General features: G+C 33.1%; 3 protein-coding genes, 1 non-coding gene and 1 pseudogene across 4 annotated transcripts; 2 read left to right on the top strand and 3 right to left on the bottom strand.

The window, feature by feature from the left end:
* Nucleotides 1-1,616: 1,616 nt before the first annotated feature.
* TRNAV-UAC (transfer RNA valine (anticodon UAC)) lies at nt 1,617-1,689 on the bottom strand. The gene has a single exon. It is a non-coding gene; the product is annotated as a tRNA-Val (tRNA).
* A 3,141-nt stretch (nt 1,690-4,830) lies between these two features.
* Nucleotides 4,831-8,400, top strand: LOC114744759 (heat stress transcription factor B-2a-like). The gene is made up of 2 exons (XM_028932924.1): nt 4,831-5,206; nt 7,840-8,400. The coding sequence occupies exons 1-2, from the start codon at nt 4,883-4,885 to the stop codon at nt 8,197-8,199; spliced, it is 684 nt and encodes a 227-aa protein (XP_028788757.1). The 5' UTR covers nt 4,831-4,882; the 3' UTR covers nt 8,200-8,400.
* Nucleotides 8,401-9,087: 687 nt separating this feature from the next.
* On the top strand, nt 9,088-11,665 carry LOC114744751 (pentatricopeptide repeat-containing protein At4g21705, mitochondrial-like; annotated as a pseudogene).
* Nucleotides 11,666-12,239: 574 nt separating this feature from the next.
* On the bottom strand, nt 12,240-14,226 carry LOC114744752 (putative nuclear RNA export factor SDE5). Its single transcript, XM_028932915.1, has 6 exons — nt 14,169-14,226; nt 13,995-14,051; nt 13,717-13,784; nt 13,492-13,592; nt 13,290-13,372; nt 12,240-12,559 (listed from the first exon to the last, which is right to left on the bottom strand). The coding sequence occupies exons 1-6, from the start codon at nt 14,187-14,189 to the stop codon at nt 12,443-12,445; spliced, it is 447 nt and encodes a 148-aa protein (XP_028788748.1). The 5' UTR covers nt 14,190-14,226; the 3' UTR covers nt 12,240-12,442.
* A 243-nt stretch (nt 14,227-14,469) lies between these two features.
* LOC114744753 (uncharacterized) lies at nt 14,470-17,063 on the bottom strand. The gene is made up of 4 exons (XM_028932917.1): nt 16,726-17,063; nt 15,507-15,577; nt 15,082-15,308; nt 14,470-14,530 (listed from the first exon to the last, which is right to left on the bottom strand). The coding sequence occupies exons 1-4, from the start codon at nt 16,798-16,800 to the stop codon at nt 14,520-14,522; spliced, it is 384 nt and encodes a 127-aa protein (XP_028788750.1). The 5' UTR covers nt 16,801-17,063; the 3' UTR covers nt 14,470-14,519.
* Between the last annotated feature and the right edge of the window lie 295 nt (nt 17,064-17,358).

Raw genomic sequence — 17,358 nt, 5'->3', positions numbered from 1 at the left:
TAGAAAAATACTACATCCGGTTTTAATTATAAGACTTTATTTGTATATTATAAACGAGGCCTTATAATTAGGATCGGAAATAGTAGGTTACATGATACTACCTCCAGTTCTAATTATAAGAGTTAGTTGACTAATTTGAAAAGATTAAAGAAAGAAGTTAAGTTAGTTATTTGTAATAAATATGTGTTGTCTTTCCTAAAATATCCTTGCTAATCAAGTATATTAGCTAGAATCACTATTATCAGAAGGATTATTTTGAAAAAAAATACATAAATATGACGGACAAAATGGATTGAGATCTTATATTTAAAACTAAAATAAAGGTCAAATAAGGTCTTATAGTAAGGATCAGAGGTTGTATATATTATATTTAACCAATTTTTTAAATTACATAGTTATTTCATGCTTATATTTTTAATTGGAGGGAGCGTAAAAACATCCACCTATTCTTCCAACCCACCAACCAGGACCCAGAGGACGCATGCGATGACTGGAGGATGGGGGATCGGTAGGACCCAGCAATGTTAGATTCAAGGAACCCGGCAAATATTATGACTCCTTTCCGGTCTTAAGTCCGAGTGTTGCTTTTCTTTTCCCAATGCTTCTTTTGGACTAAAGAAAGATTTTGGCAATTATTTGGTCGTTTTCATCTTGGAATATGAGATTGCATTGGACTCGAATTGTGTTTATTTTATCAATTTTATAATAGTAACCATCATCTTGTAATTATTTCTTTGAAATAATTGTGTAATATTTGGTAGTATTAATGAATATTGTATGCATGTACGTACGCATACATAATTCATTACCAACAAGTAGGCCATATCTGCTATGTCCATGGAATCTGGCAATAATATGCCTGGTGTTAGTTTGCTATTATATATATTTATATTTATATATGAGCTCTTAGTGTTAGATTTGTTAGGTCCGGGTGTTGCGTTTGTTTTCAATACTTTCAGCTGCTTTTGGACCAAAGGAAAGATTTTTAGCAATTTTTGGTCTCATTCAATATTCATCATAAATTATATAGGGTTTGATTTCTTGTTGTTTTTATTTTGTTTTGCATGAATGTAAACATTAGTTTTTCAAGTTTATCATCATTTTAGTTTCAGTCTCTCAAATTTCAAACTATAAGTTTTGGCCTATCAAGTTTCTTTTCATTTACATATAATCTAATAAAAATTTAAACCATTTTGCCTCTCAATGTGCCAAAACTTACAGTTTAAAACTTGAAAGATTAAAATCAGAATGAAGACAAATTTGAGGACTAAAAGTTATAGTAACTTTTTTGTTTATTTGTTAATGGAAATGTAAACAAGCGAAAATTGCAGAGAGACAAGAAGAAAGAAATATAATATTCGTATTGTGGCAATTAAATGTAAAATTATTGTTTTTGAAATACAACTACGTTGTATATGATATTATCAAATATTGTCAGGTTTATTTATAAAATTCAAACTCCTGACCATATTTAAACAAATAAATAAAATTTCTTTCACTGAACCTAATTATTGTCAGCGGCAAGATGGACCTAACTTATTGGCCGTTGATAAACCCGAAAGTGAAAAGGCCCAAACCAAAAAGAATTTAAAAAAGAAACTAAAGCGAAAAGATGATGTTGCTGCCCAGGATCGAACTGGGGACCTTCAGTGTGTAAGACTGACGTGATAACCACTACACCACAGCAACCGGATATGAAGGGGGGCGCGTTCTGAAAACAGTTCAAAGCTAAAATGCAATTCAGCTCAGACTTTATTACCAGAGCCCCAACATAACCTAAGCTTGACTTTAATTAATTGGTATGAAAATGGATATCGTACAATAGTGGATATATTCTTAGGTGATTGAGTTTTTTGTAATGAAGAGTCAACTTAATGATTTTTATAGGGACAACATATAAATGATGCAATTCAATTTGTCTTGATGCAATAGGTAAACACCTAACCCATATGCATAATAGTCAAATCAATGCTTCCACCAGCTTCCCTTTCATTCCATTACCTATCTTCCTTCTCCATACTTCATTTCAGTCCACTTTCATCTTGCTCGGATAGTTATGTGCAAAAATTTATAACTATTTTATCAATACATATCCATAAAACTAAGTTTAAAATTTTTTCTTAATTTCAATGAAATAATTTTGAAATGACTTATAAATAAAAATATAGAAGTACTCTCTCCAACCCTCGTTGCAAGTCAATTCTAACTAATTTATATTTACTAATAAAAAACGGTTAAAAACATTACATTTTTCATAAAATTCAAGTGATTTTTAATATTATTTTTATTAGCTATGATAAACTCAAATATTATATTAATTTTTACTCTCTCCTATTACCCTTATTAACTCTGGGTACATATAAAAAAAAATTTAACGTTCTTTTATATCAACGAGTGTCTTATAAAAATGATCAAGAATACTTTCTAATTGACATAAAGATTGTAAGGAGTTTATTTTTAGTGTATCTTTTTTTTTTTCTGGTTTTTAAAAAAAACATGTCATGTATAATTATTGTGATGAGATTATTCTAAAACTTAATTTCGGCATTAAGAGTGGGTGAGGTGGCGACAAACTGAACAGCATGTGGTAGAGAAAAAACTAATCACATAAATGATCCACCAATTAGAGTCAATGATGGTGCCACACCAAACAAAACTAATTTTTTCCACACCCTTCCACAATAATTAAGGCCAAAACTAAACAAAATTATATTTTGCTACCTATTTAATTAGCTTAACTAATTTTATAATCATGTATGAGATATGTACTGATGCCTTTTATGATACACTCGTATGTTGAAATTTTAAAATGACAAATAAATGTAATTATTATTTTTTCCAGATACAACTAAAAAGAAATAGAGAGAATATTTCTAATGACTAATATTAATACTATATGATATTCACTTAGCTCGGTCCATGCATAATAGCATTATGTCTAGAAGTTTTGGCTTCTTATATTTAATTATTTGAGGAGTCATTTAATGTAATAATGTGACCCATTAATTCCCGCATTATTCTTTCAACCTTCTAAATTATGAAAGTATTAATTAAAGTTCTATAATAAACTAATTCCAACACTTCATTCTTAAATAGAAAATGGACAGTTTTATTTAATTTGAAAGTAAAAGTAACATTAACAATATTGTTATAGTCTATAGATATTGTTAATAATTAATATTTTTGAAATGACATAACATTTGGAAACGAGCATAATATCTTTGTTTAACTTAAGAGTGTTTTTGACATCAAATAAAAAATGAATTGAGTGGTTTACAATGTAAAAAAAAAAAAAACCATAACATATAGTGCGATCACTAGTAATTCTATATAGGATTATCAATTTCATTAAAACGTGTAAAATAATCTAATATATATGCATAAAAAGTAGTCAACTCAAAAAAGAAACAAAATTCATCAAAATGACTTTTTATATGGATTATATGCTTTTTAACGGAATTTAGAACCAATATTAATTTAAATTCTTTGTAGTTATTTTTCGGGGAGTCAAAGCAGACACAAGGCCACTACTGTTCTTTTGATTCTAATGGTAACGCATGCGATGATGTAAATTAACGACAACACAGTTAAATTAATAATCCATAATATGAGGTCTTGTGTTGATGTATGCAAATAGGAAATTAATTATCTAAAATTTTTTGCCAGTCTTCAGCACATGAACTATTAGTATAGTTTCTCTTTTTTGTTCTAAAGTGGCTGCCTAAGTCGCTTATAATTTATAAAAATATGTTACTTTTTTTTTAAGTTTCTGAATAATTGAATTTTAAAAAAAAAAGCTTGATGAAGTGGTATAATTAATTGCCGTACAATTAAAATTATATGAACCTCTTGTCATTATAAATTTTAATTAGAAAATTTAAAAACGATAATATGGTAATATTTATTAACGAAATATTTTTATATGGAACATATATCTTAATATAGTAAGCAACACGCACATAGAAACTATTATTTTGGTCTTTATTCAAAGGTCAAACACGCTGGAGAAAAACTATATCACATGGCCAACTCGAGAAACTTCCTAACCCTGACTAACACAAAAATATCGCGCACCCCTAAATTAAAACAAGTTTGATACATTAAAAATAATTATTCAAAGAACTAGTAAATGTGGGTCGTCTTTTTCTCTCGTGCAATGTGTACGTACGTGTACTGACAGGGTGTTTGGCATTCTCAAAATTGCAGTTTCAGAAGCACTTTTCTGCAAAACGAGATAACCTCCTCTATATATTTACTTCGTAATCCGTAAAAGCACTTCTGAAACTATGGTTTAGTTTCTATCCAAACACTCCTGAGTTCCAAAAATAAACTAATTAGCCTGATCTTAAATATAAGAGTTAGTTGACTAATTTAAATATATTAGAAAAATAAATTAAGTTAATTATTTATAATAAATATGTGTTGTCTTTTTCAAAATATCTTTGTTAATCAAGTTTATTAGAAGGACTATCTTAAAAAAATGAATAGATATAATATAAAAATGGATTGGAGTATTATATTTAGGACCAAGATAAAAATCAAATAAAATTTTATATTAAGAAATAGAGATAGTATTTTTTTGTGAAAAATAAATTATTCTATTTATAATTTAGACAAATGTATGATTGCATCTGTTGACATGAGGAACATAATAGAAAAATAAAAATTTTAAGCAAATCAAGAGCAAAAAGAAAAAATAATTAACAATTAGAAAACAGCCTCACCATACACGGCACTAGCTAGCTAGAAGTTACCCATCTACCACCGAGGACACTAGGAAGTTGTGGTATTAATATTATATAAGCAGAGTGTGGAATAAGGACCTGTTTGGGCAACGCAAAAAGAAGAGGTAGCTATATATTATACCAAACGTATTCCAAACATGGCTGAAAGATTAACGGAGCTAAAGCTCAACAACACAGCCGCGGCAGCCACTGTGGCCTCCGGCAGTGGCAGCGGCGGCGGCCAGTCTCCAAGGGGACGGTGTGTGGCGCCGTTTCTGTTGAAGACGTATGATTTGGTGGAAGAAGGCGGAGTAGCGGATCAAGGTGAAGAAGAAGAAAGGAAGAGACCATCAATAGTGTCATGGAACGAGGAAGGAGATGGTTTCGTAGTGTGGCGTCCTGCAGAATTCTCAGAGCTCATCTTGCCCAGATACTTCAAACACAATAACTTCTCCAGCTTCATCCGCCAATTAAACACCTATGTACGTCTTTCCAACTATTTTCTAAGTTTAGATTATTCTTTACGTTGGTACCGTGTAATTCATATAGCTGATTGGTTTTTTTTTCTTCCCTTTTTGTTATATTATTTTTTTGTTACAGAATCAAAACATGTCTTGTACTAGATTTGATGAATCACTTCACATAATATGAGAAATACATTTTAAGTGCATATAACTATGATTTGAGCCCTATATTTATTAGAAGTTTGAAAAATGAGTCAAGTTTCAGTGTTTCACAGTTTAGAGTTTTCATATTTTATATTGATTTTGATTTTGAAATATACAACATCTTATATATTTTTATATAGTCTCACATGCTTTAAAAATATAATGGTAAAAATGAGCATTATTATTATTATTATTCTGTTATCATTTTTGCATGGATGATATATTCTGCACTGTAAATAGTTCTGGCAATAATTTTTCTCCAACTAACCATAAAAAAAAAAAAAATTTCTCCAACTATCAAGAAGACTGGAAGAGAAGGTTTCGCCTTCCCCAGGCCAGTTGCTTCTGCAGGCTCCCGATTTACATATAATTAAGTTTTGATGTGAATGATGAATGATGATTATTTTATTTTCGGGAATGATGAGGATCAATATCTTGAACTTTGGTCAAATATAAAATCGTAGATTAATTTGTCATCTCATAATCTTGTGTGGCAAATTGGATTTAAATATAATTATTTATAGATTTTTATGTTATCTTGATGTAATTGTCAAATGATTTTGCGTAGGGATCAAACAAAATTGTGTTCAAGAAATTTCATCTCTCCATCAATAAATTAAACGTGACTCTTGAATTCATTGACCACCAAAAAGAAAAACGATTCTTTCAATTTTTGCTGCTCAAGGCAATCTGTCTATTGAAATAATTAAAGCAAAGCACATGCACTTGTAAGAGTACTTTTTGACTTTTTTTAGTTTCGATGGTTGCTGTGCAATTCTTTTAAGGGTTTTGACAGCTGATGCTCTGTCTCCCATGCGGGAGGATTCTTTTTAAGAAGTTTGAACACGTGACTGGTGTGATTGGACACATGAGGGATAAAATCTCTAAGATAATTAATAATTCTCAAAAATTGTTGAATTTGTGTAAAAACATTATTTAACACTTAATTTCTTTGCATAGAAAAGACATAATATGTTTCTTATAATTCATGTAAAATCTTACATCAGATTATAGATGCATTATATTAATTTGATGCATTGATTATTTGGGTTTCTTCTTCTCTACTCTTCCAATGCTTAGAAGGAAATGCCTGATTGGCCCACCTTTTTCCAAAACGACACTTTAAAACGATCTTATTGAGATAATGACAGAAAAGGATCTTCTTGCTTATTAATCTTCAAAAAACTATTATCAGAATCATGACAAATTTTACAAACTGAATTTAATTGTAAGAATCAAAGCTGCATTGTCAATAATAGAGCTACAATCATTAAATCATCTAATTAATCTCATTTTTTCTCAAATTCTTGTGACCAATTTGGATCTCAGATTCGATCATATGCTTATGTTTTAATTGCTGCATATTTATTTTTGTACTATAATATTGGAGTTAAGCATAAGATCATGTAATAGTTTCTTTACATAGATAGTTAGTCTCCCCGTGTATATGGTAGAAAATATAGTACTACCTCCGGTCCTAATTATAAGACCCAGTTGACTAATTTGAGGAGATTAAGGAAGTAAGTTAAGTTAGTTATTTGTAATAAATAAGTATGTCAGTTCCTAAAATATCCTTGCTAATTAAGTGTATTGGCTAAAACTATCATTATTGAAGGACTATTTTGGAAAAAAATACATAAATATGAGAGACAAAATGGTGGGGTCTTATAATTAGGACCAAACAAAAGTCAAACGGGATCTTATATTAAGGACGGACGTAGTATGAGACAGTTTCTGCCGTTTACTTGTGATTAGTTAATTTAGCTTATACTACTCCGGTCCTTATTATAAGATCCTGTTTGACTTTTTGTTTGGTTCTAATTATAAGACCCCAATCCATTTTGTCTCTCATATTTAGCATTTTTTTCCAAGAAATCCTTTTAATAATAATTGTTCTAGCAATTATTAATAGCAAGGATATTTAGGAATGACAACACTTATTTATTACAAATAACTAACTTAATTACTTCTTTAATCTCCTCAAATAAGTCAACTGGGTCTTATAATTAGGCGGAGTAGTATATTTTTGCTTGTTTGCACGTAGATGGTTATTGCATAGTTTAAAGGTGTTGTTTTCCAGGGTTTGCTTTACATGCTTAAAAATAGTAGAAATTACCATCTCTAGGGTTATTTAGAATCTTAATCCCTTCTTTCATGTTGTAAAGTGTATACACACGTATAATATTCCCTTTGGTGATTTTATTTTAATTTTAAATATGAGACATCATTTTATTTTATATCTCGTCAAATTTACAAATTGTTTTATAGATTATTTAAATTAATTATATATATGTATTAAGGGTTTTCTATCAAGGTATCAATTTTCAATGTAAGTAACAATTGAAATAGATAGTTCTAAGAAAACAGCAAAGATTTTTTTTAATAAATAATTAATTTTTATGCGAGTTACTTCAAGCTCAAGTTACTTATGTTAGTTGATGATTCAGGGGTTCAAGAAAGTGTCATCAAAGAGATGGGAATTCAAGCAGGAGAAATTTCAGAGAGGTCACAAGAAGTTGCTGGCGGAGATAACAAGGAAGAAGTGCGAGCCAAGTGTTTTCCCTCCATACTTGAAATCTTGTTCCGAAGAAAATAATAATGCAGCCACAGATGAAGGAACCAATCATAATGATAGTGATAATAATAACAATAATGAATCATTGCTACAGCAGAACCAAGAGCTGAAGAAGCAGAACCAGCATTTACAATCACAAATTGCCCATTTCAAACAATTACAAAGCAGGTTGTTGCAATGTGTCTCCCAATATATGGGCACCCCACCAAAATTAAGTTACCACTCTCCTTGATTCACATTTATGAACACAAGAGGGTGTGCCCCAAAAATTGCATCTCCTATCACTGCAATGCATATTGATTTCCATGAATTTGAATACTCAATGTCTTTGTATTGTTATTCCTAGTTAGTTCATGAGTATTATATCAAACATGAAGCCACGTGTAAGATATGTCGCACTCCTCTAACCTTTAATATAAGAGCTGCTTAACTACTCCTTTCGATCCACAATAAGCGCGTTGGTATATATTTTACAAATAAAAAATATTAGTTAAATCATTAAATGTATTTTAAATTGATAAAAATTGTATGTATTCTTATTAAATAATGTGATTTGAAATTTTATCATTTCTTCCCTATATTTAAAAACCACTCTGTTTTTTTTTTTAATAACAAAAGGTAAGAATAAAAAATCATCATTAACTACTCTGTCTTTGGACCAAAGTTTTGTCAAGAAGACTTGTTATATTATGGGAGTGTTAGTTTTATTTTTTGAATTGCAAAGAAGAGGGAGTAAAAATTTATTTACCATTACAAATCAGCTTTAAATGCAATAGAATATATATTTTGAAAAAATTATTTGGTTGGTTCTCATAATTTTACTAAATTTAATCAGGTTTTTGTAGTTTTGGGCCAGATGTCCCTGTTTTCACCACTTTGGGCTAGATATCTCATTGTTTAGGCCCACAAAATTGATATGGTTAATGTGAGAAAGAATTCGATGAGCCTTATTGGCCCAATAAACATCTTGTCCAGGCCCAAGTTTGGTACGCCTATTACTATGATAATCTGAACTCCGACCCATCAAACTAGGTCGGCCCAATAAAAACCCGATTCAGGCCCATTCTAAACCCTAAACCCCGGGAAGGTGTGAAGGGGGAAAGAACTGTCTCCATGGCGACCATTTCCGTTTCCAGTCCCGGAGCAGTGTAGTAAACTGTCGAGTGTTGACAACCCTGGCCATGGAATCGAATCTTCTTCGAAGAATCGCGACGCAAAGTACGATTGCGAGCAGATTCTACTACACGAGTAGGACCAGGAAACCTAGTCTCTACAATAAAATCAGTCCGCTTGGGAGCCCCAGCAGCAGCGTGGTACCTGAGCTCGAGGACTGGGTATATAAGGGGAACAAGATAAGAGTTGCCGAGCTTCAGCGCATCGTTCGAGATCTTCGCAAGCGCAGGAGGTTCACCCAAGCCCTAGAGGTCATTAAACTTCTTTCAAAGTCACCGCATAATACTAATTTTTGGCTGATTCCCAAGCATAGCATAAAACGAAGACTATAATGATCAAAGTTTTTGTGATAGATTAATTATTTGGCACTGACTAATTTTGGTTGGTTGTGTTATTAGTTAGGACAACCTTATTTAGGATTCTATTCACTGATAACCCATGTACCAACAGTTAGAGCATTGGGAATTGGTTTCATTTTTACAAATGTATAAGTATTTGATAACAAATCATTTGTGGTCAATTTTATTTTTTGAAGGAATCATTTAACTTTGAAACCTACAAATTACCAATTCAGTTAAAATAAGCAGGGAAACTGTGGCCATCGTGGTGCTTCAACAATATGGTTATTAAAATGGTACAGAGTTGTGAAATCTGATGAATGAGCAGTTGGGCAGAGTTGCGTAACGTTTGATATAGAGACTCCTATATGAACATTATATGCGACTAACATGGTTTTATATGAAACCATAGTGTTCAGACTTGTTTAAAATTTTCATTGTTTACTTGTATCTATCCCTTAAATTGTGCTACTTGACGGTGCAGGTATCTGAGTGGATGAATAAGAATGGTGTATGCATATTTTCACCTACTGAACATGCTGTGCATTTGGATCTGATGGGCAAAGTTCATGGATATCTTCTGCTGAAGGCTATTTTAATAGCTTGAAGGAAGAAGATAAAAATAATAAGACATATGGTGCTCTCTTAAATTGCTACACACGGCAGCACCAAACTGAGAAGGCCCTCTCCCATCTTCAGAAAATGAAGGAGTTGGGCCTCGCTTCATCACCTCTAAGTTACAATGATATCATGTGTCTATACACCAACACCGGTCAGGTTGAGAAGGTCCCTGATGTGCTGATCGAGATGAAAAAGAACAAAGTTTTGCCTGACAATTTCTCCTACAGAATCTGTATCAATGCTTTTGGAGTGAGGTCTGATGTTGATGGAATTGAAAGAACACTAAAAGAGATGGAAAACCAATCTCACATTGTCATGGACTGGAATACTTACACTGTTGTGGCTGATTACTATATAAAAGCAGGACTTACGAGTAAGCAGTTGATGCCCTAAAGAAAGCAGAGGAGAGGCTAGATAAGAAGGATGGTCTTGGTTACAATTTTCTGATCTCTCTTTATGCTCGTCTTGGAGACAAGACTGAGTCATCAGATTATGGGAACGGGAGAGGAGTGATTGCAAGAGGTGCTTAAACAGAGATTTCACAACCATGTTAGAATCTCTGGCAAGGCTTGGTGAGCTGGATGAAGCTGAGAAATTATTGAAGGACTGGGAGTCCTCTGGCAATTGTTATGATCCTCGCATCCCAGATGTTGTCATCACTGGATACTTGAAAAAAGGTTTGCACGAGAAAGCGGAAATCATGCTGAAAAGCTTACAAAAGAGGGGGAAGGCGACCAGGTCAAACAGCTGGACTGAAGTGGCAGGTGGATACCTTCGTAAGGGTGAGATGGAGAAAGCATTTGATTGCTTTAAAGCAGCCCTCCAGGCAGAAAATAAAGAATGGAAGCCAAATCCCAGGGTGTACTCGGGGATAATTAGCTGGGTTGGTGATAACGGAAGTGTTGAAGAAGTAGAAGCTTTGGTGGGCTCATTAAGAAATGTAGAAATTTTGTCCCGGTAAACAGACGAATGTACCACGCCCTCATCAAGGCTTATGTAAGACATGGAAAAGAAGTAGATGGACTGTTAGATCGTATGAAGGAAGATAACATCGATGAAGATGAAAAAACAAAAGAAATTCTTGATATGAGAAAGCCGTAGACTTCAAAACCTACCTCAATTCTCCAATTGCATTAATCTCTTGCAAACCACCATTGGTGGATTCAATTTGCCTTCGAATTTCAAACAATGTTATTTCAAAGTATCATATTCTCCAATTAACAGTGACCTAGTTCTGGTCCTTGACTGGGTTACAGTTTCTTTCTTCACCATGATTCTGCGCTATTGGAGATTTTCTATATGCATCAATGCATTCTCTGTATCCAGCTCTTTATTGAAAGTTGAACTCACAAAACTTTGAATTAGTAAACGGGAGAGGAGAATAACGTGCTTATCCTCTTTAATTTATTGGGTTTTAGGAGGGAAGTTATGATCTAATAAGCTTGGATTATGGATATTGTCATATTCATTGGATCATTTGCAAGTCAGTTATCTAAATGCAGTAAAGTGTGTCTCGTTATCAGGAGCCGACTTATTACCTTTTCCGTTGAATGTGAAAAGTTTAAAGATATAACCATGTGTTTTGAACGACCGTCACTTCTCCCCGGTAAGATGGAGAGAACTGAGGAGGAGGGAGGAGAAGGAGCAAAGAGAGCGGTAAATAACTGGGAAGTTCACTGAATGCAGAAGTGCCGGGGGGATTGGCTATCAAACTTCCTCTTTGATGGTACGTATATCTTTTATATTTTCATAAGTTTAACTCCCGAAAACCCGAGAACAAGAGGTGAGGCTGTTTTCTGGAATTTGCCTAATTGCTACGAATTTCTGTTTATGTTGTAACCCTTTGATCCAAGTTTATCTTGTAACCGGCCTTTCTTGTTTTTGTTTTTGTTGTTTTTTTTTTTGGTGGTTTCACAATAAGCAGATATGAGATAGTTATTGTGTGATAATTTTTGTTTTTGGAGGTCTTCTCGCTATGACATTGTTATAATTATAAAAGATCACATGTTTGAAAGGCATAAATTTATTGTCCATTTACTCAAGTCTTTTCGAGCATAAATATGCATAAAGTCATATTGTTTATTTTGATGCGGGATGCTTCACATAATAATATATAATAACATGAAAAGGGAAGGAGAAATTGTTAGCAATCATAAGCATCATATAATTCAAAAGGTTCATTACACATACTTCAGACAACAATAGAAGGCGAAATACCAAAACTCACACTCAAATCCCTTTTTTGTTCCAAATATGATAAAACCCAAACCACAGTCATTGTCTCACGCAGTTGAGACCAATCACTCTAAAGTAGCACTTAACAGCTTGATTCCAACGATCACATTATTTTTGGTGAAAACTCAGGCGTTTCGGGTCTATTTTATCCAATCTGATCAAGAGTGTGCCAGAAGTCTCCCCTTCGTTCCACTCTATAGACTCGTTTTGTAAAAGCGCCGTGATCTGTCCAAAACATAAGAAGTGTGTGATTAATTATGCAATAGTCAATGGCTGTTAGGTATTATAATCATACTATTTATTGATATTTATTTAATAATTTGTGGTTTCAAGCAAAAAAGGGATCAATGCAATGCTCATGCATCTGTCAACAGAAGGCCAAGATTTCAATCTGACACTCCTCAAGCTTCTTCAGAGCACACAGTCCATGCTTGAAATTAAAAGACTTTGGTTTGAGAGGACATGAAAGAAATTACAACAAGATTAATCAAGAAACTTGAACATCCTACGCTGGTGCTAGACAATATCACACGTAGTACTAAGAAGTAAAGCGACTTTGAAAATCGGAGAACCTTTGATATTCCCCAGTTCTTTCAAGACAAAGGGACTGTGTGTGTAAGTGTTTGAGCTTTTCCGTGTCTGACTAAACACATGACAGGCAAAGATAAGATTCATACAGGTTCATCTGATTGAGCTTCTCTTTAATCATGCACAGGAAAAAATGGAGCTACGGAGGATGGTCAACCTATATGCAGCCATTAAACTAAAGGAGCAAGGGGAATAGTTTTTTTTTTTTTTTTCAATTTTTTTTAAAGGAAATAGAAAATGCCGCATCAATAATAATTATTAGAAAATGATCCAGATGTCATCTATACAACTTAAATGTTATCTACCATAATACCAAAAACTGTAATAATATTTTAAAATTACATTACACGAACTCAGCTGATCTTACCCGTCTTTTTCTTTTTTGACATTGAGGACCTTGAGAGACATCTTGATTACTTTCATAAATGATAACCTTAAGGTACTCGAATGCTGCCAGAGAAGCAAATTTTTTCCCCCAAAAAAAATGAAAGAAAATAAATAATTAGAAGATTAAAAAGGACCAGGAGACCACACGAAATCAGTAGACTGCATTCATAATCATAACTCACATGGACCAGATAGTGTAGACAGATGACACTTTAATAGACGTATGGCCTGCCCTGAACTAAATTCATGTAAGTCAAGCACAAGTGCTTGTGACTCTTCATTCCTGCCAATAAATATAGCAAGAGACATAATATAGTAAAAGAAGAATTTTCAGGTCGATCCCCTTAACAATGATAGAAGAGAACATATGAACAGGCAAAGGATATTCTAGAAAAAAAGACACTAACTTAGTTTCAACAATCATTTTACTAGATTCTTCATCTGCTTCGCGCGCTTTTGTGAGATAAACTTGTCCCTGTCATCACCACAGAATACATTATTAAAATGATATATTTTAAGCGACTGTAGTATATTATAGACTCATGTCGGAGATATGATGATAATAACCCAATATATCTTCAACTTAAATAATAGTACGATGAAAATATTAGCCCAAAAAAAAAATGCTGCGCCTTCCATGTCACGAGGGAACTTTATCCTTGGCACTGGTCTATGACCTTTTTACCTGATCTAGAAGTTTCTTTGCTTTGTCACGGTCCCCATTCACAAATGCTTCAACAGCCTGACAAGTAAGCAACAAGTCTCCTTAGACTCAAGAAAGGCCCAAAAAATTAGATACAACTGCTTCAGGGTGAGACCCAAAAAAAAATCCTATACAGAAACAAAGAAGGCAACATACTGCTTTATGGTATTCAATCATTGCTCCTCGGTACTCCTTTCACAGCTTTACGGAGATTCTGGTAGTCAACCTCATCCTCTGGATCTGGTATACACAGATCATATCTTGTATGAGAAAAATCGAACGCAGGACAAAATCAAGTATCCATATTATGTAACATAAGGAATAACTTATGATAATGGAGTCTGCTTCTTGAAATGAAATAAGCAATTCTTTCAATCACAAGCGGCGGCACACTTCCACAAATTGCCCGCCGTGGGGACAGCATATAAATCACCATTGGCAATGGAGTCATTCTCAGGCTTGGAAAGGGTTCCGAGTCATGCAATCTTTATATGGCCAAAGAAGGCTTCAAAGATTGCCTTGCATAATTCAAGAAATTCATAAATCGACCACAATATAAAGTCATGCACAAGCAAGAGGATAATGGATCGAGGAAAAATATTGAACATTTCCTGATGTCTGGATTTTCACTTTTATCGCAAGAGAGACGACAGAATGTAAACTGGCTTCCATATTTAAATTTCTATAAAATAATTGCCATTTAATTAAAGCAATTGGCATGCCACAGAAAATAAATGCTGTAAACATTAACAGGCATTTTTATTGGATAGTTGCACATCAAACTCAAGTTGATCGCAATCACTGGCTCGCTTATTCAAGGATATTTTTTGAATCCATAAATGGCATCTTGAGTACTTTCTCAGATAGGAAAAAGGGTTCTACTTTCACATTCTACATATCCTATAATTAATATTTCTGTCACAGTGGCAACCTAATGTCAACACAAATGTGCTTCTACGAAAGTAATGAAGCTAGGGAGTGGCTTTTTAATAACAAAATTTGCAAAAAATAAGTTTTAGAGAAAAGAGGAAAAGACCACGAAGATTGAGGGGAAATATATATATATCACCTATGTTTTCTTGTCGTGAGTAGTTTGTGTCAATCTTGAATTCTTCCAAGGAATCATCAGGAGGTCCATCTACCACTTTTCTGTATGGTGAAAGCTTTTTAGCATCCTTTGTTATTTTTTCAGAAGACTCTTCAGAATGCTCACGAACTTGAAATAAAGAAGTCAAGAGTTCTTGCTGAACCTTCTCTCTCTCATTCCTTTTCCCATGTACTCCTTTGTTTGAAATTCTGCTTCCATTACCAAATAAACAAAGAAAACAAACCAAGACACAAAGTGTTTGATCGACCCATTATAATGAGGCCAACTAAAGCAAAAGAAAAAGTAGATTTTCACTTTTCTTTGACAGTGACCATGACAGTAACAGATGTAGCAGATATTAACAGATGCAACAGAAGAAAGAAAGAAAATGGAAAGCAAGATCATACCCTGGATAATTTACATTTTCTGACTTTCTTTCAAATGAAGGTACTTTAGATTTTGGCTTCCAATCTTTCGACTGTGAAAGCACAGTTGGGTTAAGAAAAGCCCATAGCAATCAAGATGAACATTAGAATTTCAAACACTACACTAGTCACTAAGGAAGTGTTTTCTGCACAAAAGATGAATGTAAAAGATCTTATAAAACATAACACACCAACAAAACAGAAGCCCAAAAAGCTAGGTTTCTTCTTCAGACAATAATCAAGTGCATTAATACAGGCAAACCTAAATTAGATTTCCAAACAGAGAAATAGAGCAGTTATTTATAAACAAGGGAGGAAAAATACATTTCATAGAAGCCTTTCTGCAATCCTTGAAAAGGGTCAGTTTTATAAACCCTCTACTTCCTCTACTTACAAGGTTGCAATGAAAGAAAAAGAAAAGCAAAATACAGACAGACTGGCATGTGGTCGACAATAATTATTAATTACACATCATTGTATGGCAGATAATGGCATTAGCTACTTCCATATGCACAAATCATTTGAAACCCAAATGCAAAAAAATGAGATTGACCTTTTCCTTTCATTAGAAAAACCATATTAGAACTTAAACGTCACAACAAATGTACAACAACCATCCAATCAAATATTTAAAGATGCAACATGCTTCTAAGTATACCCTACCTCCAAGGGAAAGTTGTTTCACCTCACCTAACAAACATACAATTAAATCAACTTGATCTAAATATATTTACTTCTTTCAAAATCAAGAACAGAAGTCAGCCAACACAAAGATCATAATACATTATATTCAGTAGGCATGCACAAAGAAGTAATTGCAAGTTTGACTTATGCTAAATGCAGTTTTCCCCCCAATAAAATCAAATTAAATTGATAAAGACCCATGCTGAGCATAATCTGTATACTAACAGCAGATACCCTACTAAGGACAATTATGCGAGTCAGATTTCTTCAGCAACTAAGATAAGATCACTTAATCAACTGCATTAGATGATGGCATGCCATATCCACCACCACCCTCATCTCTTTTTCCTGTCTCCTTGGATTTAAGTTCAGTAACCAAACCAAAATAGACAAATTGACAACTTTTTCATTTAAAATAACACATACTTCAGATTACAGGCAATAACTTCCTGCAGACAGCGGTATGAGAAAAACTTAATAAGCTTCAATTTAAGATAATCCTGATTTTCATACTTACCCTTCTAGAAGATTCGCCAACGACACGTGCTTTTTTGTCAATAGTTAAAATTGATTCATCCATCAACTTATCCATGCTCTGAATGATTTAAAATAAATATAACATCGATATTAGTGGTGTTTCTTAAAGTACAACGAGAATGACATCATATGCAAGATGATAGTTCAAAATAAAAAAATAAAAAGGGAAAGTGAATGCATGAGAGTTCTTACACTTTTGGACATGAGAAAATGAGCCCACGCAACTTAAACTATAAACCATGATTGACATTTGACAATACTTTATGTAACTCATTGTACGAAGAATAAGAAACTTTCAAGTAGGATATGCGTATCCCATAAAAGATAACTATGCAGAAGAACAAGTAATTATCAAGTTTGGGTGATCTAAACTCTAAACAAGAGAATAGGTATCAACATCAAGTGACAATTACATCAATAATATCAAGTAGTTCAAGAAAAGAAAAGAAAAGCAAAACGCAGAAGGCAATCTTTATGTACCTTTTTCATATATACCTGCAATTATCTGCATGTTTGCAAATGAAGCTGATTAGTTTTTACTACCAAGATATTATGATAAATAAGTTTATAATAATACTTAGAATAAAGGATAATTATTATGCATGTTTTTCTT

This window comes from Neltuma alba, unplaced genomic scaffold, assembly GCF_004799145.2.
Source record: "Neltuma alba isolate B1F8T4 unplaced genomic scaffold, ASM479914v2 tig00004437_pilon, whole genome shotgun sequence".
Taxonomy (NCBI): domain Eukaryota; kingdom Viridiplantae; phylum Streptophyta; class Magnoliopsida; order Fabales; family Fabaceae; genus Neltuma; species Neltuma alba.
This window is presented reverse-complemented; position numbering and strand designations above follow the sequence as displayed.

Bases quoted from the DNA above. Each gene is read 5' to 3' on its own strand.
- LOC114744753 (XM_028932917.1), bottom strand. From the start codon at position 16,800: ATGGATAAGTTGATGGATGAATCAATTTTAACTATTGACAAAAAAGCA. The intron at 15,578-16,725 runs GTAAGTATGAAA...GTGCTTTCACAG, and splicing joins TTGGCGAATCTTCTAGAAGG to TCGAAAGATTGGAAGCCAAA. The intron at 15,309-15,506 runs GTATGATCTTGC...TAATGGAAGCAG, and splicing joins GAAAATGTAAATTATCCAGG to AATTTCAAACAAAGGAGTAC.
- LOC114744759 (XM_028932924.1), top strand. From the start codon at position 4,883: ATGGCTGAAAGATTAACGGAGCTAAAGCTCAACAACACAGCCGCGGCA. The intron at 5,207-7,839 runs GTACGTCTTTCC...TTGATGATTCAG, and splicing joins TCCGCCAATTAAACACCTAT to GGGTTCAAGAAAGTGTCATC.
- LOC114744752 (XM_028932915.1), bottom strand. From the start codon at position 14,189: ATGATTGAATACCATAAAGCA. The intron at 14,052-14,168 runs GTATGTTGCCTT...CTTACTTGTCAG, and splicing joins TGATTGAATACCATAAAGCA to GCTGTTGAAGCATTTGTGAA. The intron at 12,560-13,289 runs GTAAGATCAGCT...TGTTTTGGACAG, and splicing joins GTCAAAAAAGAAAAAGACGG to ATCACGGCGCTTTTACAAAA.